The sequence below is a fragment of the Andrographis paniculata genome, unplaced genomic scaffold, assembly GCF_009805555.1.
Source record: "Andrographis paniculata isolate CXL003 unplaced genomic scaffold, ASM980555v1 Contig86END, whole genome shotgun sequence".
In the NCBI taxonomy this organism is placed as follows: Eukaryota; Viridiplantae; Streptophyta; class Magnoliopsida; order Lamiales; family Acanthaceae; genus Andrographis; species Andrographis paniculata.
Window position 1 is genome coordinate 6,591,195 of NW_026137624.1, and position 25,846 is coordinate 6,617,040.

General features: G+C 33.1%; 5 protein-coding genes across 8 annotated transcripts; 2 read left to right on the forward strand and 3 right to left on the reverse strand.

Moving 5' to 3' along the window:
- Positions 1–1,571: 1,571 nt before the first annotated feature.
- Positions 1,572–8,069, reverse strand: LOC127242177 (uncharacterized). 4 transcript variants are annotated; one of them, XM_051261613.1, is made up of 14 exons: positions 7,939–8,069; positions 7,681–7,808; positions 7,270–7,346; positions 6,338–6,496; positions 5,521–5,740; positions 5,094–5,180; positions 4,860–4,999; positions 4,532–4,612; positions 4,043–4,107; positions 3,538–3,713; positions 2,906–3,036; positions 2,736–2,823; positions 2,432–2,648; positions 1,572–2,348 (listed from the first exon to the last, which is right to left on the reverse strand). In XM_051261613.1, the coding sequence occupies exons 2-14, from the start codon at positions 7,804–7,806 to the stop codon at positions 1,759–1,761; spliced, it is 2,157 nt and encodes a 718-aa protein (XP_051117570.1). In that variant the 5' UTR covers positions 7,807–7,808; positions 7,939–8,069; the 3' UTR covers positions 1,572–1,758. The 4 variants fall into 4 exon arrangements, with proteins under 4 accessions (XP_051117570.1, XP_051117569.1, XP_051117571.1 ...); XM_051261612.1 differs by having other exon boundaries at positions 1,573–2,348; positions 7,681–8,068; XM_051261614.1 differs by lacking the exons at positions 7,681–7,808; positions 7,939–8,069 and having other exon boundaries at positions 1,573–2,348; positions 6,338–6,474.
- Positions 8,070–9,891: 1,822 nt separating this feature from the next.
- On the forward strand, positions 9,892–12,684 carry LOC127242204 (putative WEB family protein At1g65010, chloroplastic). Its single transcript, XM_051261659.1, has 3 exons — positions 9,892–10,172; positions 10,411–10,612; positions 10,728–12,684. The coding sequence occupies exons 1-3, from the start codon at positions 10,153–10,155 to the stop codon at positions 12,468–12,470; spliced, it is 1,965 nt and encodes a 654-aa protein (XP_051117616.1). The 5' UTR covers positions 9,892–10,152; the 3' UTR covers positions 12,471–12,684.
- A 1,733-nt stretch (positions 12,685–14,417) lies between these two features.
- On the reverse strand, positions 14,418–16,579 carry LOC127242160 (14-3-3-like protein 16R). The gene is made up of 4 exons (XM_051261586.1): positions 15,993–16,579; positions 15,344–15,466; positions 14,824–14,940; positions 14,418–14,738 (listed from the first exon to the last, which is right to left on the reverse strand). The coding sequence occupies exons 1-4, from the start codon at positions 16,467–16,469 to the stop codon at positions 14,685–14,687; spliced, it is 771 nt and encodes a 256-aa protein (XP_051117543.1). The 5' UTR covers positions 16,470–16,579; the 3' UTR covers positions 14,418–14,684.
- Positions 16,580–17,196: 617 nt separating this feature from the next.
- Positions 17,197–19,159, forward strand: LOC127242213 (40S ribosomal protein S6). Its single transcript, XM_051261671.1, has 6 exons — positions 17,197–17,306; positions 17,408–17,472; positions 18,015–18,072; positions 18,172–18,280; positions 18,412–18,684; positions 18,764–19,159. Exons 1-6 carry the CDS (start codon positions 17,301–17,303, stop codon positions 19,003–19,005), a joined length of 753 nt encoding a protein of 250 aa, XP_051117628.1. The 5' UTR covers positions 17,197–17,300; the 3' UTR covers positions 19,006–19,159.
- On the reverse strand, positions 19,085–20,794 carry LOC127242212 (peroxidase 17). Its single transcript, XM_051261670.1, has 3 exons — positions 20,511–20,794; positions 20,214–20,405; positions 19,085–19,840 (listed from the first exon to the last, which is right to left on the reverse strand). Exons 1-3 carry the CDS (start codon positions 20,697–20,699, stop codon positions 19,241–19,243), a joined length of 981 nt encoding a protein of 326 aa, XP_051117627.1. The 5' UTR covers positions 20,700–20,794; the 3' UTR covers positions 19,085–19,240.
- Positions 20,795–25,846: the final 5,052 nt, after the last annotated feature.

Here is a 25,846-nt window from a genome sequence, read left to right on the forward strand (position 1 = left end):
ATTTTAATCAAAATTCAAACAAAAATAAACAGACATAATTTTATATCTAGCTCATTGTTCTTATAGCATTTTACAGTGTATGACGCTCTCTTGTGGTTAAAGACAATACTTTCTCCACCCAAGATATGTATGTATGTATGTATTATTATTTTATATATATATATATATAATGGAATTTTAAATATTAATATTATATATGTACGTCATATCATATAATTATGAAAAAATAATTTTTTCTCTACAAGAATAACTTAATTAAATAACAATAATAATAATATTTTTTTAATTCATCATAATATGGATAAACTTCACTAAATTTATTTATTAAGATCTGAAATTAATATTTTTTTTAATTTCCAATATATATATATATATATAAAATGATCATATTTGAAAAGTATATATGAAAAAGAAGCAATAGAGTAGTTTGGCAGTAGGTGGTGTCAGAAATTGCAAAGGATTCCCTTAATGGGCCCACACCAATTCAAAAAAAGTAAAAAGTGGTTAAGTGGGCCACCTCTGTGTATGTGGGCCAAATGATAGGTAGCAACTAGGGCCCACTAATTCAATACACGTATGTTATTTGTATTAAAAATAAATCATAAGCTTTATTCCATTAAATAAAATAGATTAGGGTTTAGGGGGAGGTTTAGTGCATGCAATGAATTCATTTGAAAGGGTAACTAATAATTTGAAAAAAAAAAAATGTTTTAAGGGTTTGTTTAGCATATATATATATATATAATATTTTATTTAATCTTAAAAATATCGTATGTAGTCTCATCCTATTTATTAATTGTTGTATATACAATAATGTAGAGTATTTTTGTAAAGATTCAATTTTATTTTTTTTAATATGCAATACTTTTTTTTTTTACATAATATCATAAATCACTATTAAATAATAAAATAAAACAGAACTCCGAAAAATCCAAGCTCCCAAAACAAAATAAATAAGAAAAGTTTACTATGTGTTCTTTTATCATATTTCTTAATATTTTCACTATTCATAAAAAAAAAATAAAAAATTCCTGAATAAGATCAAATCAAATATTTATTTTCATTTTTTATATAATTTAAAAAATCAATTTTATATTCAAAATATTATATTAACATCTATTTAGATCACATCATACAATTATTCCATCAAAATTTTTACTATTTAAATCTCTACGGAAAAAAAAATCTAAACCCCAAATGATTTATATAGACAAATCAATAGTCGCTATTGGACAATGGACACTTGCCAAAATCGACCAAAAAGGCCTCACAATCACAAGACCAAAATCTAAGGTTGTCATCAGAAATGTTTAGGAAATACTCCGAAATACATTTTAAAATAGCAAAAATAAATATAAATTTCAATTTAAATATGTATTAAATACTATAGTATTTCATATAAAATAAAATACTTTTATAATATTTTAAATAAATAAAAACTATTTAATTTAATAATTTTTAAAAAAACACTAGTTGATGCCAATTTTCAAGTATTCGTTTTGTTTGCCAAAATAATATTCCACCCCTACTTTTTCTGTCCATCTGGCCCACTCATCTCAGGACCCTACCCGAACCCGACCCCGACTACGACCCATTTTTTCATTCACCATACCAAAAAAATTGTCAAGCAACAGAAATAAGGTTTTCTGTATATTACAGAGGCTGGCTTTGCTTTCAATTTTCTATCTCTACAACAATGAGGAATCATCATATACGTATACATATATATATATATATTCTTCATAGTTATAACTAATGTCACCTGTCTCGGCTTGAACCTTGGACTCCGAGGCTATCGTTGTCGCTATCGCTGTCGTGTCGATCATCTGCCGGGCGTTTGAGTTTCTGAAAAATCTCGTCGAGTGATTCGGAGGACGGGACACGGCTAGGCCGATTGGTCTCCTGCGCCGCCGCCGGGCGCAGCGGCAACAGCTTCTTGGCCTCAATTTTGTCTTTGAATGATTGGAATCCCTGTTTCATAAAAGCCCATTTCGACGCCAGCGCCAACGGGATCCGGTTGGGGTTGCCCGATTGAGCCGCGTCGGAATCGAGCAACGAGACCTTCGTGGAAGCGATGCTCTCAACGGGATGGTTGGCGTGCGTCGTCGACTTCGATTGCTCCCGGATCGCCGTGTATTTGGCGCTCATGGCTTCTTTGGTCCCCGAATACTTAGACGACGAGGTCCCCTTTTTATCGTCCCTGATCAAGTCGGAGGACTCCTTCATTTCGATTATGTTGTCGATTTCGTTGCTGCCCGACTCCACGTCGATTGTCGAACCGTTGAAGTTTCTGGCCAGTGGAATGACGTGTTCGCCGACTTTGAGACCTTGTTCCAGCCACATCCTTTCTGTGGAAGTTTCGACACAATATAACATTGTAAGTGGGAAGATGATTTATGGAGTGTAACGATCGAGGAGAATCGGGTTTTACCTTTTTGCAGAATGAGTAAGCCAGACGGGTCGAATCCATCCATGTCATCGGTGACGTCCTTTTGAAATCGGAAAATCTTCCAGTTGCCGAAGAAACTTATGATTCTGTCGAAGAAGTTGCTCGCTACTAGGATTGTATAAATAACCATGATAAGGGGGTAAATTCGGTTGAATCCATCTCCGAAGAACGGCACGGCGTCGTCGATCTTTCCCATACGCTAAAATCAAACAAGGCAGAAGATTATTTTAAGAAATCGTCTATGAAGCAGATAGAGATACATATAAATAAAACTCAGAGTGCTGACCTTCTCAAAAATGGTTCTCTTTCCGCTGCCAAGACTGATGAGATTTAGAAAATTATATGAAATTGGGGGAGCATAACGGGCAACCATCCTGCAAATATCGAAACAAATACCTGAGTAACGCAAGCTTAAACTGTGGTTTGGACAAATATTAGAGGAAAAAGGAAACTTACGAGCATATCATTAGCAAGCTTACAGCGCTGGACTGGCTTGGTGTCAATGAGTAAAACATGAGCCTCCCGACTTTGAAAAGTGAATAATAAGTACATACGCACATGAACATCAGTGGAAGAAATGCCATCACCTGTCATCGTAGGCAAATAAGAGATGGGAGAATCTTCAAGCAAGACATATTTACGGTTTGGGTTGCAGATTATAACAAGGAAATGATCTATGATAAGAAGAGGAATCAACAAGTAATGTGCACACTCGTATAACATAAGAGAAAATTTGATGAAGATATGAGCACTAGGACCTGTAAATTGGACTGAAGTAGATCAATTACAAAAATGAAATTTCGGAAATTTCCGTTAGAAAGCAATGAACTATATAAGAAAATGAGATGAGTTGAGATAAGCCATAAATGATCATGAAATATTGATTTCATAGTTACATCAAAATCTAATTCTCAATTAAAATATAACACCTATTTTTCATTCAAGTTTCTACAATTTCCAAAACAATGCAAAAATATCAAATCACATTCAAAATTACGCAACATCAAGTAGAATGTATTATTCTGGTGTATCCTGCTAACGATTATGTGCAACAGAGTAAAGAACCATGGAGAAGTGAGTGTTTGTACCTGAACTAGAACCTCATCACTTCCAACGGATTTTATAAGGATGGAAAATAAAGATAAATCAACTCCGCTAGTTAGCATAGTGGCCTCAGCCACGAGTATGGCAGCTGACATGCAACCAAGAATGACAGCAAAGACCTTTTGCACCTGATTTCGTAAGATACAGCGCCATATTAACTCTGGGGAGTAAAAGAAGAAACATGTTAGAAGCCTAACCTCAGCGGTGAGTAACTGAATGACAAAGATATAACACCATTATTTAAAAATAAATAAGTTCCAAGAATAATATATTATACTTAAAATCCAGATAAATGGTAAAAACATATTGCCAAGTATGATTAATCCAAACATTTTTTGCTGAACAGAATAAAAATAAAGGTAAAGAAACGTAATATATCTCATGCATCATATGGGAGTGAACTAAAGCAATCAAATATTAACCATGAACTATCCCTTTATTTTTTGTCCACTAATGCTCTAATTCACCAAGCAGATTCAAAATTATGACCTGCCATGTCGAGAAATTGCCCTAATGTACCACTGCGTTCTGGTCTGAAGCTAGAGACAAACTTCCTGTGCATAAAAAGTTAGTAAGTAAACTTATTTGAGCGTTAAACTGGAGTTACACAATATATAGTTTATTGAGAATACAAAATAAAATACAAACTCATTTTAAGAGCAGCGATTATAAGAAGTCCACAACACAATATAACTGTTTATGTTGCAGAGTAGCACCAAGAACTAATCAACAGTACAACACTAGAGTTGAATACTGTATGGTTAATCATATGATGGGTATTAATCAATGAATTATAGTAATACAGCCCTCAAACCCAAATTTTCCTTTTCTTTATTCGTTTTTTTTCCCCTGTAAACCCACGTCTCAATTTGATGTAAAAAATGCAGAATAACTGGTAGCATAACTGTTCAAACAAAATTTGAAGTTGAAGAATATGGGTTGAATAAATCTAAAAGGTAAGATGGGTATTGTGCAAACCATCCAGTCATATCGCGTCTTTCGTAGTTCTTTATTGTATCCTCTAATTCCAGAGCTTCTGTAACATAAGACAAGTATTCACTGCAAAACAAGAAGTGATTCATTAGGCTTTGACATGATCAATGGAACAACCATATCAACATACTAGGAACGTAAAAATGGGAACAATATATTTATATCATAAATAACCTTAAAAGTCAAAAGATAATACAAATGACAAACAAGTAGCACGTGTGAATATGAAATGACAACCCAAAATACTGTAAGTGCACACTAATTAAGAAGTGCAGCATCATGAAACATCACAAGCCTTTGTCCATAACTAGACCTTTTGCATCTATAGTAATCTTCTCGAGCCCTTCGTAGATGTCGCCTTAGTGCTGCCATTGACTTCTCATCTGTATCGTAGTCCATGTCATTTTCTCCCAATCGACCCCCTTGTGGTTTGAAGGAAGGATCTTCTTTAAACTGGTGATAGAAAATCAAATTAAAATCCAGGCAACACATAATAACATGAAATGCACCCTGTGAAGATATATTAGAAATAATAATAATAGAGTACCATTTGCATGACCATATTATCGATAACATCCATACAAGGCCGTAGTGGATCACGCTTGGACATCTGTTTAGATGTAGCCTGAGCAACCTAGTTGTTCCAAAAAAAAAGGTGTGAAATGAGGAATCAGCTCTTGCTTCATTTATAGGCATCCTTTTGACTTTCTTAAATGAACTAAAGTGTAGACATGTAGATTATACATCATGGCGAGAGAACAAACTAAAATCAACCCTGTAATCTTAAATGGATAAGATAACCTTTATGTGGAAGAGGAAGCACAAAATTTCATTTATGTTTCAAGGAATCTATCAAATGTATGTATGTTTATAAATACAAGCCTTTTAAATACAAATGCAAAGGTATATCAATGTCACATGTATTAAATTATATAGTATTAGTGTTATCAACAACAATTACAATAAATACTAACCACAATGGCGTTTGATAGCTCCTTGTGGGCGTCATCAAGTTTTACGGCTGTTTTGGCTATCTTGTGTGAGAGAACCTTGTGGCGAGTGGTCCAGTCAGAATTTTTCCAAATGCTTTTTGGAATCTCAATCAATCCAAAACCAAGAAGAAAAGCACCAGTCACTAGTCCAAATATATTTGAGCAAGCCATAGCCCATGCCAATATACCTTTACTACCAAACCTGCCAGTGAACCCAGGAATAAAATGAAAATAAATATACAATAAATATGTAAGTGAATATACTTTTTTTGATCCAAGAATTTGATTAACATGAACATAAAATTTTTTTCGAGCATTCAAATGCTGAGAACCGTGTGTCAAATGCAAGTAGGCATGATTTTGGCATGCAATCATTCAGAAACCATCTCGTGACTTATTTGTAAAATTAGTGGAACAACTTACGTGCCAAAAAAAAAAAATGTAAATAGGGTTCAAAGAAGCAATCACTCCCGGCCAATCAGCATACATTATACTCATTTTGCACATACAGATTCAAGCTCAGTAATCAACAGAAAACCACAACAACAACAACCCAACGTGACTAAGAGAGAACTTTTTCATTAGTGAAAATTCCAATCATGTTTATGTAGTTCCAACACTTTCATATGGCATAGCAAAGAAAAACCACTAGAAACACAAGGAACATTCAGTTCAAATCAGATAACAGGGATAGTTTAGGTACATATGATACACGTTTACTGTCCAAAAACACCTAATTAACAAAAGAAATTAGATATAGAATGAAAAGATATTGTTACCAAGAGATGAAGAAACCAACCAATTTTTACGCATACTAATCAGGAGAATAAGTCCAAAAATACCAATGGCCCCCACAATTGAATAGAAGATTAAGTTCACATGTACACTAGTCTTCAGTCTTTCCTGCATAGTAAAGTCACCCGCATCTTCATAACCCTGTAAGAGAGGCACTGCAAGCCTGTTCATGAAGAGAATATAAAGGGCTCATTCATGTTGGTATGAGAGAATTTGCATTAATATAAATGCACATCCTAGTCTTAGCAAGTAACAAGTATAAATAATTAGGAAAAACCCTGTTAAGACTCCATTCCTACAAATATAATCGAAGAATCTTACTGATTTTGTTTTGGATATACTTTAAATAAAGAAAGCAAAATTAGATGGTTAGACCTAAAATCACAATACAGTCTCTAAGCATGAACCACCTAATGCCAAATTATGCTGTAAACCAGATGCATGGAACTAGAAGAAAAATTGAATCATTATTTCTTATTTCTTGTTTCTGTAATGGCATAACAGCAGAAGAGATCATTCTTCTCACACTCCTTTTTCCAAATCTCTTTTTGCTCAGCTCCTTATTCACTATCATATTTTGCCATCAATTTCTTCCTTACTAGTGTTGAGGATTATTCAAAATATACTTGCTCTTAAATAGCTTCAAATTCCCATTAAAATCATATGATTGCATAACGCACACAAAATTCCTTCTCTACCTTTTTACATACTAAATATTAACTTTTATCATTCACCAGAAATTAGAAAGCTAATCCCTTCAACATCGGTAACAGCCAAATCAAACAGGCATATAAGGTTTGACATGTTTCAAGAAAGACAAATTTGAAAAACGGAAAGAGTTAGGATCAATAAAAGGGAGTAGTGATGGTCAGCAGTTAATATCTTTACCATATAGATCAACAAACATAATGAATATCCAGTTCCAAAAACACATACCACGTAAGAAGAAACGTACTCCAGTAAGACCAACTCCAAAAGAAAGAGATTCCAGTACTATCCTGGCCAATTATAGCCTGCAGAACAATAACAACAACAAAAAAGTGTAATATGGCATGATTGTGAAGTACAAATACCAATTTGCCTTAGAGAGCACAAAACTATGAATTATATCTCTGATTTATAGCAGGACGTACATTACTTAAATGCTCTCACTAGATTCAAGTGAAATTGCTTAACTAAAGTCATTAACCTAATAATTTTGCGAAATTTCTGAGCTAAAAATGCATGCAAAGTAAATTTCTGATTCCAGCATCCAAAAAGACACAAATTAACCTAAATGAACAGAAACTCCGTAAGCAAATGCAACCGCAAGAAATTAAACCGAGCAAGAACAAAGTAAAATTATACCGTCCAAATGTCGGCGGGGACAAGAATGATGACCGAAATCGAGCAGAACCAAGTGTATCCAACCGTGAATAACACGTAGCGCGGCACGCCCGGTCCGGCGAAGTATTTAAGAGTCAAGATTACCATGCCTAGGGTTAACGGTAGCGAGATCGAATAAAATACCCACATCTTTACAAAATAGCAAAAAAATTTCCGGAGAAAATCGATTCAATCGATCGGATTACAAAAATTCCGATCAAAGCGAAGCGATTGCTTTACGTGTATCTTCTTCTTCTTCCGTGATGTGATCCTTCGTCGTCTTCGTGGGATCCCAGCTGGATTGACGCTGAAGAAACCAGCCACATCCTCTTCTCTCTCTCTCTGCTAAAACGTGACGAAGGCCATTAGCACACTTCGAAAATATTTTAATTGAAGCTTTCAATTTTCATTTAAATCTAAATGGGCCTTTGTTGGGCCCAATAGTAATGGACCTTAATTTTAGTGTTTATTGGACCAATCTTTATAATGGCCCCAGTCAGTATAATGGGCTTCATCCCCTTTTGACCGGCCATATAATTAATATGCAAAATATTGACCCGTTGTTAATTTTTTCTTTTCAAGAATTTAGGCTGGTTTAAACCAAAAAAAAAAAAAAATGGAAAATTTTTAAAATAGTATAAAAAAATGGATATTTAAGTGATATTTTTTTTTTTTTAAAAAAAATGGATATTTAAGTGATATTTTGTTTTTTTTTCAAAAAAAAATTGATATTTTCAAAAATATATATTAATATGAATAACATAAAAATTTTCAAAATTATTAATAAATAGAGTCTTAGGCTATATTTACCTAAAAACTTTTGGGATATGTTTACCAAACAACAAATTTTCAACACTTCATTCTAATTAATGTTGTAAAAATATATATAATATATGCATATATTTACATAATATATATAAATATTTTATGTGATATTTTATATGAAAAAATATGTATTAGTTAATGTTTAAAAAAAAAACAATTATTGTTGATAAATAGTAGAAAGCTTTTAAAATTGTCCAAATATTTGAAGTCTTAATTCGAGGAATGTTTTAAAGAATATATTATATTTAGAAATAATTTTCATTTAAATTAGGAAATATAAATATACTTACTTAATACTATAAGGGGTTCTTGAATAAATGAGCCTAATTTATTAATACTATAATAGTATTTAATTAATTATTGTATCAGTATTCCATGTATTTTAAATAAATAATAAATTTATTCACTTTGATATTTTTGATAAATATTTTTATTTAAATATGAAAAATATATCCATAATAAATAATATATTTTTATATTAAATTATTATTATTATTTTTTTTAATGAAATTAAGTTTTTAAAATTTAAAAATAAAATTAACATTTGGCATGGAAAAGCGTGGAAATGAATGGAACATTCGAGGCTCAGGCACATGACTTCTCTAACAGCACCCAACATATTTATTTTCAATTTTTTTATTATTTTTATTTTGGGAAATAAAAATAAAGAAATAGTACAAATTCCTATGTCACAATTGCCGGCCAGCCACCATGACATTTTCAAACACCCCCAAAAGTATTAATTAATTCAAATTTCAACCCTGACTTTACATTGACGGTGTTTGTTTGTATGTTATTTGACTTTGTTTACGTATGTTCTAATTTTAATGTTTCAATTACTACTATATTATTTACCAAAATATTATGTGTATTTTTAAAACTATAAAAATAAAATATATTTCAAAATGAATAAGTAATAAAAAACAAATATACAATTAACAAATGATTATAAATTATGATAATGTATTGTATATTTTTATTACTTCTATAGAAAATACTTTAATTTATATTATACAATTTTTTAAAAAGGAAAATTGTGTTTGTTTGTTTTTTCTTATAAATATAATTTTAAATATTCCTTTCACTATTTAAAAATACGCTCAAATTTTTAAATAAGAATTTTAATGAATGTATATTTATTTATTTTTTAAAATGACAAGATAAACAGAAAAGGAAAATATGCACAAATTTAGGTAATAAAGAAGATAGAGTGTATTTAATAAAAAAATCATTATAATTGAATAATAAAAAAAGATAGAAACTAAATTAATCAAACCCTTAAATAAAACGCAAACAAACAAATCCTTAAATAAACATTACAATAGAGTCTTAATTCAGATTTTCTTTATTAGCAATTTGAGATTTACGTAACCCTTCTTCGCATCGTCTTCTTCAATCTCTCCCCTCTGTTCAGACAGACATATATATATATATATATATATTATTACACAGACCAAATTCACACAGTCAGATTGAACTCAACCTTCGAACAAAAAATTCCACAGATTAATCATAAATCCGTTGCGCTTCTGTAATTTTCGCCGAAATTTATCTTTTCAAATAATATTTTTCCTGTCCTCTTTCTGACTCTGTTAGAGATTTTTCCAAAGATAGGAAAGAAGAATATTCATGTGGCGTTCAAAATCAAGGTACGCATATATATATATATATATTTTAATTTATCGCATTATTATTAATTATTACATTTGGTGTTCGATATCTTCCACAATTTTCTCCGTCGGTATTTCTGTCTGTATATAAGTTTTTGTTTGTGTTACAGAGATTTTATCGGACTTTTTTCCGATCCTCGTTTTTTCAAACGCCTTGTCTTTTTTAATTTTTTTTTTCAATTTTTTTTTTTAATTTTTATTTTTTTGAATATCGTAGATCAGAGGCTCATGTGGAAATTAGGGGAAAGAATGATGGAGATCGTCGTCGTCGTCGTCGTCATTCATCAGTATTTTCTAGAACCTTTTCTGCATCCAGTTTTTGCAGGGGAGATTCAATAGGTGCACAGATTGATCCAACGGCTCTCGTTAAATCTAACAATAACAAGTCATTTAGAGATTCGAAGCCAAATTTGTTCGAGGTAATTCATGTACATACATTATTGATCGACATTTCGATTGTTTTGTCCTGGAATTTGTTGTTCTTATCATTACAAATTAATAAATTATCATTTTTATTCTAAATTTTCAACGTAGAATCCGATTGTGATCGAAACAATGGACGATGAATTGAGGAGAGCGATGTCGGAAAAGGAAAGGCTCGTCGAAGAGCTTAAGGAGGTGAAAAAGGAGTTAGCCGAATCAAGGAAAGTCGAGGATTTGACGGACGAGATCAAGAGCTTGAAGAAATCGTTGTCCGAAAAGGACAAAACGATCGAGTCGTTAGAGATGGATCTCGAGAGATTGTCAGAGAACGAGGAAATAATCAAGAGATTAAAGGAGGAATTAAAGGATCGAGAAAAGGAGGCAAAGACGATCGAAACAGAGAACAAGAGAAGAATCAAAGAGTTGGAAGGCGAGGTCATGCGGTGGAGGGAATCCGAGTCGAGAGTCGGGAAATCGCTCTCGTCGAAGGTGAGGGAGTTAGACGCCATCGAGTTCGAGTTGCAAGAGGCAAAAATCGAGATTGCGTCGTTGTACGAGAAGATCGGGACGTTGGAGTCGTTGTGCGACCACGACGGCGGGGACGACAATGACAATCTCGCTCCCGAGCTTAAAGTTGCTCGGGAGCGCGAAAAGAGCACTATATCGCGAATGGAAGCAATGCAAGATGAAATGGATCTGCTAAAACACGAGTGGAAAAAAGCGCTCGACGCAGAGCAAAAGAGCGCCAAGGCGATGGACGACCTCGTCATGGCGCTCACAGAAGTCGCCGCGGAAGCGAAACAATCGAAGGAGAAACTCGCCGCCGCGGAAGTCGAGATCGAGCGTTCCACGACGAGAGTCGAGTTGTTGAAGTGCGCATTGGAGGAAGCTCGCCGCGAAGTTGACGTGCATCGTAACACTGTCGATCGACTCAAGTTCGAAGTCGAGGAGTCGTTGATGGCGTGGAACGGGAAGGAAATGGGTTTCGTGACTTGCATAAAGCGCGCTGAGGAAGAAAAAGCGATTGCGTTGCACGAAACCGCTCGAATGGAGGAAGCATTGAAAATCGCCGAGAATTCGACGAAAACAGCAAAAGACGAGATGTATCGATCGCGAGATTTATTAAAACAAGCTCTAAACGAAGCGAACGCCGCAAAAGCGGCCGCGGCAATTGCTCGAGACGAGAATTCTCAACTCAAAGACGCTCTGGTCGAAAAAGAGAGTACGATACATTTTCTCACTGAGGAAAACGAGCGTTTAAGAATCAACGAGGCTGCGGCGCAAGAAAGCGTCGAGCAACTAAAGAGGATGCTATCCTCATCGTCTTCGGCGGAGATGAAGTTCGACTCGAAGGACATGCACGACGGGCCTCCAGACTCCGATGGTTCGGAGTACGAGAACGATCATGACCGTAAAAATGACGACGGCCACTCGAGCGAAGGGTTCACGTTAAACCTCGACGCGCTAAAGCTACTAACCGAGCCCGAGGACTTCAATCTGAGGATCCTAGACGATGATCCCGATAAGGCCGAGGCCTTAAAGGGATCGATCTTCGACACGAATGCCGAGACACCGAAATCGGAGCCGCATACGCCGAAACGGAAGTTTCCGAACCAACGGCAGCGGCGGTATTCGTTCTCCTACGCCGAGATTCAGGAGCGGCAAAACTCGACGGAGACGTTTTTCAACAACGAGTACGATGATACGAACTTACAGAATAAGAATACGCAACACCGGCGGGTGAAGACGATGTTCCGGCGAGTCGGCGGACTTCTGGCCATCAAGAAGGGTTCGTCTCACCGGAAAGAATCGCAGCTGCCGTCGCCGTCGCGGTCGCAGTCGTCCATTGAGTAGAAGATGTGTTTTTTTTTTTTTTTTTTTTTTTTATGGGAGGGTAAACGGATTTGGTTTTTTACTGCGGTTATTTTATATGGTTGGGTGTGCGTATAGAAGCGACTGTAAATTTAAGATAGGCTTATAGAATTTGGTTGTCGCGGTGAATTTTCGTTAAACTGATTTCATTATTAATCTACCCTCCTTATTACTGAAAGGATTCCTTATTCTTATTCTTATTATTATTGGATTCATGCAAACAAATTTATTACATTTTATATTCAAAACTTATTCTTTTTTTAATCAGTGTTTTCTGTATTTTTTTATCTATGTTTTCTAGGCCATTGAAACTATTTATTTGGAGAAATCATCACGCTATTATGTTTTTTTTATATGAGTATGTAATATTTTCTTGTGCTATATTTATATTATATTATATTAATATAAATAATATATTATCTGTTTCTTAATAAATGCTATTTAAAACACATTAGCAAAAAAATCAAATACCGTAGAAATATAATTGTTCATTCAATTTTTATTTACTGTAGTGATTGTTACCTTTTGGAGTTTATACTACCCCAATGGTATTTTGTAAAATTCTCATTTCGACAAAATGGCTGGGTTCTTTTGTGGCACTATTGGGCACAATATTTTATCACGTACGATCGAAATCATATATTTTAGTCGACAGGGTTGGGTCAGATATTATTTAGATCCTGAGAAGGCCCAAAATGTTAACCCAATGGGCCCAAAACTGGCCCAAATAAGGAGGCCTAGTTATTTCGTTACTGGGCCTATTTCCTCAGCCGCATTTATTTAATAAAATAACTGATGTTTAATTTTTGGAGAGTTTTATATATCATTTACTAATATTTATATTTTATTGTGCTGATGTACACTTTCTATTAATACATGACAAAATGGCAAAAAATTAATAAATAAAAAATAAAATATATATATATAAAATAAAGACCTAAAGCTTACTTCAAACTATAATCTAAGTATTTGAGGCAAAATAAACATAAAAATTGTTGGAACCAAACCAGAAATATATAAACCACTAACACTTTCGGAACTATAATCTAACTTCTTCAAAAAAACCCATGACATCACATACCCTTTTTTCTTCAAAAAGAAAAAACTTCACTTCAAATAGATTGGATCCACAAACTTTTCATTATTTAATTTTTTTTTTATTTTTTATTTTTAAAATCCAAAACTCTATTTCATTTTTTATTGTTTTACTATTCTGATTTCAATACTTAACCCCCAAACAATATCTTTTCATCACAAGAAACAAACTATAATAAAGTTACAAAATTGCTGTCTAAACAGAGCCATAATCAAAGCCATATATTAGAAAATTCAATTTGACAAAAGCAAAACATGCATAGAAGAATCTGAAGTTATTAAATCAAAAGGCAGCCGCCCAAAGAAGCTTTCCTGGCGAGACGCTATGCTATACTATAATAAGCATATATATATTAAATACAAAAGTCAAGTGAATAATAGCCTACACCCAAGAAGTTAAATAAAATATAATAACAATAAAGTTAATTATTAATAACCATCCACCAAACGCATCTTCTCTCACGACTGACTTAAGCAGCAGCATCTATGACTGACTAAATCAAACTCTGCAAAAGTCCATTCCACTTTCTAATTCAAAGAAACCAAGCAATGTGCAGTGTACCCAAATACAACTACAACTGTAAAGTCACCAAACCACTTTTCATTTATCAATATCATGAGAAAAGAAACACTTTCAAATAAGCAAAAATAAAACCTAACAAAAGAAGGCCCTTTCCAGAAATGTGAAATATAAACATATGAGACACAAAATGGTCAGCACATGCTTCGATTAACACAGCATATATTGCCGGTCGATAATGTGTGTTGTCAGCTCAGTGCTAAGGAAACTACACAAGCAATATAACCATGGCACATATGGTTTGGTTTCGGAAAGGAGATAAATAAGCATGGATTGCATAACCGAATTCAGAACAGATGTTAGTGTTCAGAATAGAAACGGAATGTGAGAAAGCACAACAGGATGAGATATAAAAAGACATCAATCACCGAGTAGTAGGTCATCGTAGAAGTTGACCATCAGGCTAACTAGATGCTAAAGGCAGCAGTTCATCATTCAAACAAAGCAGAATATATCATAGAAAATTAGAAAAAGATCCAAATCCTAAACAACACACCAAGAAAATAAAAAAGTAAAAAAGATTACTGCTCGGCATCAGGCTTAGGTGCTTCCTTGATTTCCTCAGAGTTATCGTCCTGCAAAAAAGGGCAGCAGCACTCATATCAATATCTCAATCCACACATTTTTGCAGTACATAAAAAAGAACAGAAAGTCACTAACCTGCATGTCCGAAGTCCACAAAGTAAGGTTATCGCGGAGTAGCTGCATAATCAGGGTGCTGTCTTTATACGACTCCTCCCCAAGAGTGTCAAGCTCAGCAATAGCCTCGTCAAAAGCCTTGAAAAGTACCAAATGTAATTAGTTCGAGTAGACAATTAACCATTTATCAGATCAATCCCTGTTTTCATATTAATCTTAACGTTGTAAACTGCGACAGAGAAATTGGAGGGCAGCAGGTAGATTATAAATTTGGTAATTATCATATAAGGTGTTCAAAACATCCCTAGTGGATAAAAAGGACCGAAGATACCTAGTTGTGTTTCTTACAATACTGCAACTTACATATTCACATGGTTCTTGGGAGCTTTTTACAAAAACACGATCATTTTCTCCTATCAAACATTTTAGCATCTCATGTAGGGCTACTTTGCAATTTGCTGTAGCGTAGCTAAACGTTTATTTACTACTAAACAAAATATACAAGTTTAATTATAGTAACAAGTTTGGTTTTGGTTAAGACCTGTTTGGCGAGATTACAAGCACGATCAGGAGAGTTCAGAATCTCGTAGTAAAAGACCGAGAAATTCAGTGCCAGGCCAAGACGAATTGGATGAGTTGGAGCCAGCTCAGCATTAGCTATGTCCTGCAAAACAAGAGTAGTCGAGTTGACCTTATAATAATAGTATTTTAAATCAAGCAGTCGAATTCTCTTTGTTCTAAATTCACAAATTAGAAAGCTGACTGAGAAACAGATAGATGATTACTAAGTCATTGATACAATCGTCATACTAAAATATATGAAATTCCATGGTAGATGTGGTCATAAAACGTAGTAGAATCATAGCTGGCCGATGCAGGTATTCTAAATTCATATATCAATTCAATTGCATAAAAACAAATAATACCGGTGCAGATCATCAATTAAGCATCAGAAAAACCTAATTACATAATTTTCCGAAATCATGCGTGCTTCATAATATTTGTTCAAAAGTTTTTACTGGTTAAGTAAGACTCATGTGAAAATTAGTGGCATCGATTAGGTTTAAACATACAATAACTAATTAGGATTGCTTTGATCTATGGCGTTAATCTCTCCACATTTTCTAGTAGAGAGGTCACATACTGTACATCCAAAAACCAGGAGAACATAAATCAAACAGAAATGTTACCTGAGCAGACTTGTAGGCGGAGAGAGTGTTCTCAGCGGCTTCCTTTCGCTCGGCTCCAGTCTTAAACTCCGCTAAATAGCGATGGTAATCGCCCTTCATCTTCAAGTAAAAGACCTTGGAGTCGCCGGTGCCAGCGGATCCGATGAGTTTTGTGTCCAGGAGCTTCAGAATGCCGTCGCAGATCGAGGAGAGCTCCGACTCGATCTTGGATCTGTAGCTTTTAATCGCCGACACATGGTTCTCGTTGCCGCGACTCTCTTCCTTCTGCTCGATCGAGGAAATAATCCTCCAGGAAGCGCGCCTGGCGCCGATGACGTTCTTGTAGGCCACGGAGAGGAGGTTCCGCTCCTCGACGGTTAGCTCGTCGCCGTCGGCTGCTCCGACGACCTTCTCCATAAACTCCACCATCTCCTCGTAGCGCTCGGCCTGCTCCGCCAGTTTCGCCATGTACACACTCTCCTCGCGCGGCGACGCCATTCCGATTTGGGGAAGGAAATGGATTTCGGTTCCTAGAGAGAGAGAGGGAGCGAGGGTTTCCTGATTTTAGAGAGAGAAACACTTGAGTGGGGAATGACGGAGAAAAAGCCTATTAATCTACATATTTATATCACCACAATCGTCGTTCAATTATTTATTTATTTTTTAAGAGAAAAAATTGTAGAGTAACAAAATGATAATATTAAAAATATATAAATTAAGACCAAACTTCTCAATGAAAATAACAGTAACAATAATGAGAATAAACGACCTTTTAGATTTTATGGTAATTATAAATTATTTCAACGTGCAATTCTAATTGAATTTTTTATTGTTTTAGTTATTAATTTGGTAAATTTACAATCTTGTTTAAAATAATTACAAAATTTTAGAGAAAATCATAAATGATCACGCACAGGATGTAATGATAAATTTTTTGTGGGCCGTGAGCCCACTTAGGAAAGCCCAAAAACATAAAAAATTAATTTATTCTATTAAAGGGTTAAGGGTTTCAAATAAAAATCATTATAATTTAGAAAAAATATTACAATAAAAATATAGTAGTATTATTTTTTTTTCTTCTAAAATAAGTTTTTTAAAAAAAATTACTATGTATTGATTTTAATATTAGAAGTAATTAGATACCTTCAAACGGGCCTTAATTAGACCTGAAAAAATGGGTTAAAGTGGGCTGTATTAGGGCCCAAATCAAATTAACAGTGACTATAAAAGAGCCTGCAGCCGCGTTCAAAAACCCTAGCTACGTTGCAGGGGCTGAGCGTTTAGGAGCGATAGTTCACATCTCCGCGGCCTCTTCTTGCTGCATCGACGATGAAGGTTTGCAGCGCAGAAAGATTTCAAATTGTGTATCATTATGAATCAGTTGGATTTATTTCCGTATTGTGTGATGTAAAATTCGGTATGATGTGTTTTTATAGTTCAACATTGCGAATCCGACCACTGGCTGCCAGAAGAAGCTCGAGATTGACGATGACCAGAAGCTGTACGCATTTAATTTCCATTTTCTTTGATTTCGCTACCTTAGTGCGTGATTTATTGCTTCGTTTCGTTATGTATTTTTTTACGTTGGTGTTTATATGGCTGCGTAGTTAACGTGCGATTGATTAATTAGCGTTTATATTGATATTTGTTTCGGAGAGTATGGAGTAGTTTTCGATTCACATGAATGATAATTTCAAGTTTTTGCATCTACTGTTAGGATGGATTTCATTATTCGTTTACATCACCTCGCATGAGTTTGTATTTGAGAATTGAGATACAATTTACATATGTGGTAAAAGTAATACCTGTCATAGCTTATATTGTCTTTCCGTTTATCTTAAGATTTGTTTTGGTAGAGTATAGAGTCGTTTTGGATTCACATTGATGACATTTTAGAGCTTTTGCATCTACTGGTAGGATGAATTTCATATTTCGATTGCACTCCCTCGTATGAGTTTGTATATGAGAATTGGGATACAACTTACATATATTGTATCATTAAGACCTGATCATAGTTTATGTCGTCGTTAATTGGGATTTCAGCCGGGCATTTTTTGACAAGAGGATCTCCCAGGAGGTCAATGGAGACGCATTGGGTGAGGTAATTTAGCTACATTCACACTCCAGAAGAAGATGTTTGTCGATTGTTTGTAATTGATACAGCACTTACATTTATGGTTCCGTTGAATTGATATTCCAGGAGTTCAAGGGCTATGTGTTCAAGATTATGGGAGGCTGTGACAAGCAAGGTTTCCCCATGAAGCAGGGTGTGTTAACTCCTGGTAGGGTGAGACTCTTGCTGCACAGAGGTATGTTGAACAGGAATCAGTTATCCGCACTATTTGATTTTGCAGAAAGCTAGTTTCGCTTGAGGGTAGAATTTTTATTAAAAGTTGATAACTTATGGTAATATTTCAACCATGAATGTGCATATGTCCAGGCACACCGTGCTTCCGTGGCTATGGGAGGAGAAATGGAGAGCGAAGGAGAAAATCTGTTCGCGGCTGTATTGTTAGCCCCGACCTGTCTGTTTTGAACTTGGTGATTGTCAAAAAGGGTGAGAACGATCTCCCTGGACTAACCGATACCGAGAAGCCTAGGATGAGAGGTCCGAAACGAGCTTCCAAGATCCGCAAGCTCTTCAACCTCTCTAAGGAGGATGATGTGAGAAAGTATGTCAACACATACCGCCGAACATTCACCACCAAATCCGGTACGTCATAATACTAATTTCAGATGCACTTCTTGAATTCATTTAGACCTAATTTGTTTGATAACTTTGTATTAAACAGGCAAGAAAGTAAGCAAGGCTCCTAAGATTCAAAGGCTGGTGACTCCCCTGACACTGCAGAGGAAACGAGCAAGAATCGCCGACAAGAAGAAGAGAATCGCGAAAGCTAAGTCGGAGGCAGCCGAGTACCAGAAACTCCTCGCTAGCCGATTGAAGGAACAAAGGGACAAGCGCAGCGAGAGCCTGGCTAAGAGAAGATCCAAACTCTCCGCAGCCTCGAAACCATCCGTCGCCACCGCGTAAGCCCATTTCATGATTATCCTCAACACTCGGCATTGTTTTTTCCCTATTTCTGCCTAAAATGAGTTTTTAGATCGAATGCTACTTTTAAGTGTTGAATCCTTAGATTTACATTATGACAGTCGACATTTATATTATGAAACTTTCCTATGCTTTACCGCAATGTTTTTTCTGTCATCATAGTAATTTTATTGCTCGATGCAAGGTAACCGTTCGATATTACATCAATGTATCCACCTCAGGAATCTTTCACCAACCCCTCGTCTGGCCGGTACCCGTTAACGAAACGACAATTCTTCCGAACCTCACCTGGCAATCCCGACTGCAGATCTCCCATCCTAACCATTCCTTCCGCAAACGCGGCAAAAAACTCGTCTTCATTCTTACTGAACTCCTCGACGAACCCTCTCGTCTCCGGGTATGTATACAGCGTTTGGTCTGAATTCAAGAACCCCCTCCCGTCGACCAAATCTTTGTAATACTGGTTATCGAATCTCTCCGGCGACGCATCCATCCCCCCGGTGACCTCCTCGTCACCGCCCAGTGGGCAGAGCTGGTCGAGCTCCTCCCGGAAGGTAGGGTCGATTGCAGGGTCGGGTTGCCCGCTGCCCGATTGGTTGTACAGCCGGAAAACAATGGAGAAGCACCTCGCTCGACCGATTGAGTGGGACCCGGATAAGGCGACGAGGTCGCGAATACTGAGGTTGAATCCAGAGAAGAGATTGATTAGGGATGCAGCGTCGGCTCGCGGGCTCGGCATTATCGCATCCGACGCTTCTTGACTTGCTGTTAGGCTGTCTTTTCTTCCGAGCTTTACTTTCCAGTTCGGTCCCCCGCTCTGTCCAAAGTCGAAAACAAGAAATTAAGACATCGATAGTTTCTCCGAAGGTTATAACGGGTAAATTTAAGTCGAGTTTCGCCTAAAATCAAGTTACTTCCCGAGGAAATTTCGCCTCTCGGCGTAACATTCAAGGAAATTCGAACACCTTTCTATCGGCCTATGTGGTAAGGAAATTTCGCCTTTTGGCGTAACGTTCAAGGACATTCAAATAATTTTCCGTCGGCTTAGCGATTCATCCGACATTGCTAACCAAGAATGTCTGTGTCTATGCATTTCGCAGTTAAGAAATAGTTTCTAGAAGGTGCGATTTGTAAGTCTTTGTTAATTCAATTCGACAAAAGGTAAAGGAATGAGAAAGAAACCCTAGTACCAGGGCAACAGCATCTCTTGCAGCCATGACGAGAATATCGGCGCAGGAAACGACGGCGGGGCACGCCGCCTCCAGAGCTTCCTTAATCTCGTCGACAACATCGTACGACCGCAGCGAGTCGACATTCGACAGCGACGATTTCTCTCCGACCATCTCGGCGGTGTCGTCAAGCAGCACCGATCCATCGCAGCCCTAATTAAATTAATTATAAAATATATAAATGTAAAATATTTACTCGATCTTATTCTCGCTCTCTCAAAATTGTTATTGTTATTACAGATATATATGTATACATACATTGACGAAGCAGTCATGGAATTGCAGTCGCATCACTGACGCGGCGCTTCTGGTTTCTCTGGCCATCGCTCGCCGGAGAACCTCCCGGACGATCGTTTCTGCCGCCGGGCAACTCTCCGAGTAGAATCCCCGCCGGAGTTCGGCGGCGGCGGAGGTCAGGAGGAGGAAAAGGAAGATGGTGAGACTCATTTTTTCTTTTTTAATTTAATTTATTATTGTTATTCTTTTTTAGTTTGGGGGTTTTGAGTGGAGAAATGGTGCCGGGATGGGTTTTTTAAGACGTGTGTAGTGTTTCTTTTTCAAATACTTGCATTTATTTCTGAAAATAAAATAGATTTTATTAATATGGATATATTTAAAATTTATAAAACTTTGTTTGTTTCTTTAACCAAATCTTCTCAAATTTTACTATTTAAATTCTATTTTTTTCAAAAAAAATATATATATATTTTTTTCTCACAAAATATCTTATCAAATATTATTTTAATACTAAATTCAAACTAATTTTTTTCAAATCCAAATTGTTATTATATTGTTTTTAATAAAATAATACTCTCTGTACAATAAGAATGATACTATTTTTCATTTTTGTTCATACTATTTTTTAATTTAATAATTTACTACCTACCTAACGTGATTAATACCCTTGCAACACAAACGTCTATTACCTTTTTATCCCTCAGGGACATTTTTGTGTTTTTTTACTGTAAACCAATATAATACTAATATTAAAAAATCTACGTGGAAAATCAAATGTTATTATTTTTGTGGGAAGAAGGTATTATTATTTTAAGTTAAATTTAAATAATATTTTGATATTAAAATTTATATAAAAATAATAATAATATATTCTTATTTAAAGTTATTTATATTGAATAAATTGTTTTATATAAAATAAAAAATAGGTATAAAAAATAAATTAGTTTAATTTCGACAACGGATGAGGTGCAATTTTGTTTCAATACTATTTGAATATGATATTTTCTTTCCTTATTTAATATTTATAACTTTAAATATTTTTTATTGTAAAATATACATTTTCAAGTTTTTTTTTTTTTTTTTTTAAATATTGTATGGCAGAAAAACATTAAACAAACAACTCAAAATTTTATTTTGTACGGGAGACGTGTCGACAATATATAGGTTTGGTGGGTTTTTTGGGATTGAAGTTTTGTTTCAGGGGATGATTCTTGGTGGGGCCAAGGAAATGAATTTGGACCATTGATTAAGGTGGGGGCCAAGTAATGAATGGTGTCGATCTTTCGGGATTTGAGGTCCATGGTGCTTTGGAAAAGTGAAGGACCCCGTTGGATGAGTTTGTTGTGGGGGTATAGGGTACATGTTTGGAGTGATGATGACAGTCCTCTGAATAGCAAACACAACTCTCCTTTCCTTTTTCCTTTTTCTTTTATTTTTTTTCAAAAAATAGGAATAATAAAAAGTTTGGTAATAAATAGTAATTTTTTTGAGAAATAAAAATATAATTTTATATTTTTAAAAATATTATTAATAAATACTCCGTTCGTCCTATTTGAAAGATTTTTTGAGGTTTTATAATAGATTAAAAAATAATAATATTTTATTAATGAATAAAAATATATAAAAAAATTTGACATTTTTGCTATTTAACTTTATGAATAAAGTACGGATATTTTAAAATTAATATATGATTACTTTTAGTAAAAAAAGAAACGAATACTTTTGAATTAGTCAAACGAAAATGATAAAAATAGTATTTTGAACTAAGACGAAAAAAATAACATTATTTTCGTTTTCCATAACCGTTGCCATTTTTTTATTTTAATTTATTTATAACATTTTACGATTTTTAATGAATTTATTAACATTAGATAGATTTAATAAATGTAAATTAATAACTTACTTAAAACCTCTTTTGTTTTTATATCTATTTTTAATTAATTTAATTAAATTTATAACCATTGTTTATAATTATAACTCACTGGGAGCTCTAAATTGATTCTAATTATGTTGAGAATTTTGTTTTTAACTACCAGGTTGGATTAGCTGCTGAATTAATGAATTCAGCTGTGCTGAATTTCATCTACATCATTAATTAATTAGATTACTTATTTAATTAAAATAATTAAATTTAAATTAAGGGTGAAGATTTATTTCAACTTGTGCTGAATTTTATACTACATCAGCACTTGATCCCAAGGCTTTAACTACAATTCTCACTAATTTTATTGAGAATTTTGATTCTAAATTTGACTTTGTAGATGATCTTAATTACATTATTTTAAGTCTCTCTTGACAAATTTAAGTTAAATTAATTGCTCTAATAATTTTTAAAAACTAAAATTTGATCATATCTTGAGTTTGCGAAAATTATTGATATATATATATATATTTATAAGCAATAAAATTTTCATTTTTTGAGATATCTATAGAAAATTTACTTTCTTTAGATATTTGTATGTAATCACAAATACATATATGAATGTTTTTTGTTATGATTAAAATAGAAATAAATAAGAACAAAAACTATCTACTGATATTATTTAGAAAATACACCGTTTGTTTATTTAAGATTTAAGAATTGTTTGATTGTGATTTGAAATTGATTTGAAATAAAATTTTGATTTGAACTTTTTGTTTAAATAATATTTTAATTTGATATTTTATAAAATAAAATACTTCATCCGTCCCAATATAATAGTCTTGTTTACTATTTTTGTATGTCCCAAAATAATAATTTTATTTTCATAAATAACCATATCACCATAAAATTACTCCTATTTTTTTATTTTTATTACACAATTGTCACTACTTTTTATACTAATACACTCACAAGGAAGAGAAAAAATCTTTTATCCATACTTTTTATTAACTACCAATATAATATCAGCCAAACTCAATTGAAACTATATTTATGAGACAGATGAAGTAACACTTTGAGGAATTCAAAGGAGAAGTGAGGGGAGGAAATGAAAAAAATTACAAAAAAACAAAGTGGTGGAGAAGGAAAGGGATGGGAGGAAATATAAAATGAACTTGTTTCCCTCAAAATTGGAGGAATTTGGAAGGGAGAGAAAAATGTTTGTGTTTTTATTTTATAAAATTACTACCCTTCCGTTCCATTGAAAGGTTACTATTTTTCATTTTCGTCCGTACTAAAACAAGGTTACCATTTCCTAATTTAATAATTGTACTACCTACTTAACATAATAAATACCCTTTCAACTTACAATATATTACACAAATGTCATTACTTTTATATTACACCATACTAATATGGGTATTTTTGTCTTTTTTACTACACTCCAATATAATACTAATATTAAAAAATCTACGTATAAAAAGCAAACGTCACCTTTCCAACGGGACAGAGGAGTATTATATCTTTAATATTATATATTATTTTATCTGTATTTAATTATACATAAATTATATTATACGTATTTTATAATTACTAATTAATTTAATATTTTTAAATTTTATAATGTAATTAAATTATAAAACAAATTTTTATATAAATTAAATTAAATTAAATTTATTTTATTTTATTTTAATCATTTATCTAGACCTTTAAGAGTTAAGTTTTAATTAATAAAATATATTTATATATATTATATTTATTTAACACTATGAATGATATTTATCTTTTAATTTATTTTAGATAAATAAAATTTATGTTAAAATAATTATTTTATTATTAATAGATTCAGTTTTCTTATATATAATTTTATTTTTATTTATGTTTTATTTATATGATATAAGTATATATATATACTTATTTTAAAACAAACTAAGTCACTCATATCAAAATTGATGTTTTATTAATAAATTAATAAAATTTTATTAAATACTTTTATTTTTTTTATTTATTTATACAATACATGGATAAAATAGTAAAATAATTATAACGAAGCACAAAAATACTATTTTTCCTCGCCTCTCCTTCCCTCCCCTCTCTTCTATTAAAATCCCTCTCCTCCCCCAACTTCATTTGAACCAAACAGGCCCTTAGCTGTTACAAGTTTTCTTTCAATAAAATTTTGAATACTCCCTCCGTTCCATTTAAAGGTTGTCATTTTCCATTTTTGTCCGTACCAAAATAAGGTTATCATTTCCTAATTTAGTAATTGTATTAACTATCTAGCATAATAAATACTCTTTCAACTTGCACTATATTACACAAATGTCATTACTTTTATATTACACTATATTTTCATCATTTTCACTACAATCCATTATAATACTAATATTAAAAAATATATGTGCAAAAAACAAACATCATCTTTATTTCGGGCAAGAGGGAGTATAATATTTTATAAAAAAAACTTATTTTTACAAATTTATATAATAAATAAATTAAAATCAAACTCTGAATAATGATAACCATTATTTATTTATTTATTTATTTTTTATTAAGGGGTGGGAACATTAGGTATTTATGATTGAAGTGGTGCCATCAGAATACGATCAGCTTTGTTTAATTTCGATTAGGGTATCTCCAATCTATCAATTCTATTTTATCCATTTTTAACTCTAAATATATAATTGTTATAATAATTTTACTTCAACTATAATTTCATTTTTCACTATTATTCTTCAAATATTTAATTTTTTCTACTATTTTAAATAATTTTTTATTTTTATAATTTAAAATAAAATTTTTAAAAATTTTAAAAAATAAAAATTAAATTTAAAAGTCAAATTTATAATTTTAAAAATTAAAAAAATAAAATAAAATAAAATAAAACAACGCTGGCGTTGGATGCCAAATAAGCCAACCCTGCTCCGTGGATTAAAGATGCTCTTAGAGTCATGCTCACGTCACGAGTTCAATGTATGCAATGTTAATGACGTGGCATTCTTACATTCATCAATTGAATTTGATATGTTTGTTTTCATTTTAAATATAAATCAAATTATTTATTTATTTTCAATAAAATTATATTATTTTTTTAATAAATTAGCATATTTTGACCTATACGAAAATTAGCACACTTTAAATTAGCATACTTTGTCCGAAAATTATATCCATGAAAATTAGCATAGTTTGACCGATACGAAAATTAAAAAATTAATAAATTTTTTATTGACAAAATGATAAAAGTAGAGACGTAGTTGGAGGTATATTTGAAAATTTTGTTGAAAATTAAAGTAAATGAAGAGAGATAATGTAATAAAATGAGTGATATTTGTTATAAATAAGTGTTGAATAGAGAGTAATAATTAAATATTGATTTATTGATTTTGCTAAAATTAATAATATGACAAATTTAGCGGACCGACTAAAATGAGAGTGAGAATAAATTCGGTAGACGAATAAAATATTTAAATTAAAATTCAAATAAAAAATTTAATTT

What these genes read in the sequence shown, in the direction of transcription:
- LOC127242160 (XM_051261586.1), bottom strand. Translation starts at nt 16,469, where the DNA reads ATGGCGTCGCCGCGCGAGGAGAGTGTGTACATGGCGAAACTGGCGGAG. An exon ending in CTTGTAATCTCGCCAAACAG is followed by an intron (nt 14,941 to 15,343) that starts GTCTTAACCAAA and finishes GTACTTTTCAAG; the next exon opens with GCTTTTGACGAGGCTATTGC. An exon ending in TGTGGACTTCGGACATGCAG is followed by an intron (nt 14,739 to 14,823) that starts GTTAGTGACTTT and finishes CCTTTTTTGCAG; the next exon opens with GACGATAACTCTGAGGAAAT.
- LOC127242213 (XM_051261671.1), top strand. An exon ending in ATGGAGACGCATTGGGTGAG is followed by an intron (nt 18,073 to 18,171) that starts GTAATTTAGCTA and finishes TTGATATTCCAG; the next exon opens with GAGTTCAAGGGCTATGTGTT. An exon ending in GAGACTCTTGCTGCACAGAG is followed by an intron (nt 18,281 to 18,411) that starts GTATGTTGAACA and finishes GCATATGTCCAG; the next exon opens with GCACACCGTGCTTCCGTGGC.
- LOC127242204 (XM_051261659.1), top strand. Translation starts at nt 10,153, where the DNA reads ATGTGGCGTTCAAAATCAAG. An exon ending in ATGTGGCGTTCAAAATCAAG is followed by an intron (nt 10,173 to 10,410) that starts GTACGCATATAT and finishes TGAATATCGTAG; the next exon opens with ATCAGAGGCTCATGTGGAAA. An exon ending in CGAAGCCAAATTTGTTCGAG is followed by an intron (nt 10,613 to 10,727) that starts GTAATTCATGTA and finishes TTTTCAACGTAG; the next exon opens with AATCCGATTGTGATCGAAAC.
- LOC127242212 (XM_051261670.1), bottom strand. Translation starts at nt 20,699, where the DNA reads ATGAGTCTCACCATCTTCCTTTTCCTCCTCCTGACCTCCGCCGCCGCC. An exon ending in TCCATGACTGCTTCGTCAAT is followed by an intron (nt 20,406 to 20,510) that starts GTATGTATACAT and finishes TAATTTAATTAG; the next exon opens with GGCTGCGATGGATCGGTGCT. An exon ending in CAAGAGATGCTGTTGCCCTG is followed by an intron (nt 19,841 to 20,213) that starts GTACTAGGGTTT and finishes GACTTTGGACAG; the next exon opens with AGCGGGGGACCGAACTGGAA.
- LOC127242177 (XM_051261612.1), bottom strand. Translation starts at nt 7,848, where the DNA reads ATGTGGGTATTTTATTCGATCTCGCTACCGTTAACCCTAGGCATGGTA. An exon ending in ATTAGTATGCGTAAAAATTG is followed by an intron (nt 5,741 to 6,337) that starts GTTGGTTTCTTC and finishes GTTCACTGGCAG; the next exon opens with GTTTGGTAGTAAAGGTATAT. An exon ending in AGAGAACCATTTTTGAGAAG is followed by an intron (nt 2,649 to 2,735) that starts GTCAGCACTCTG and finishes GTTTGATTTTAG; the next exon opens with CGTATGGGAAAGATCGACGA.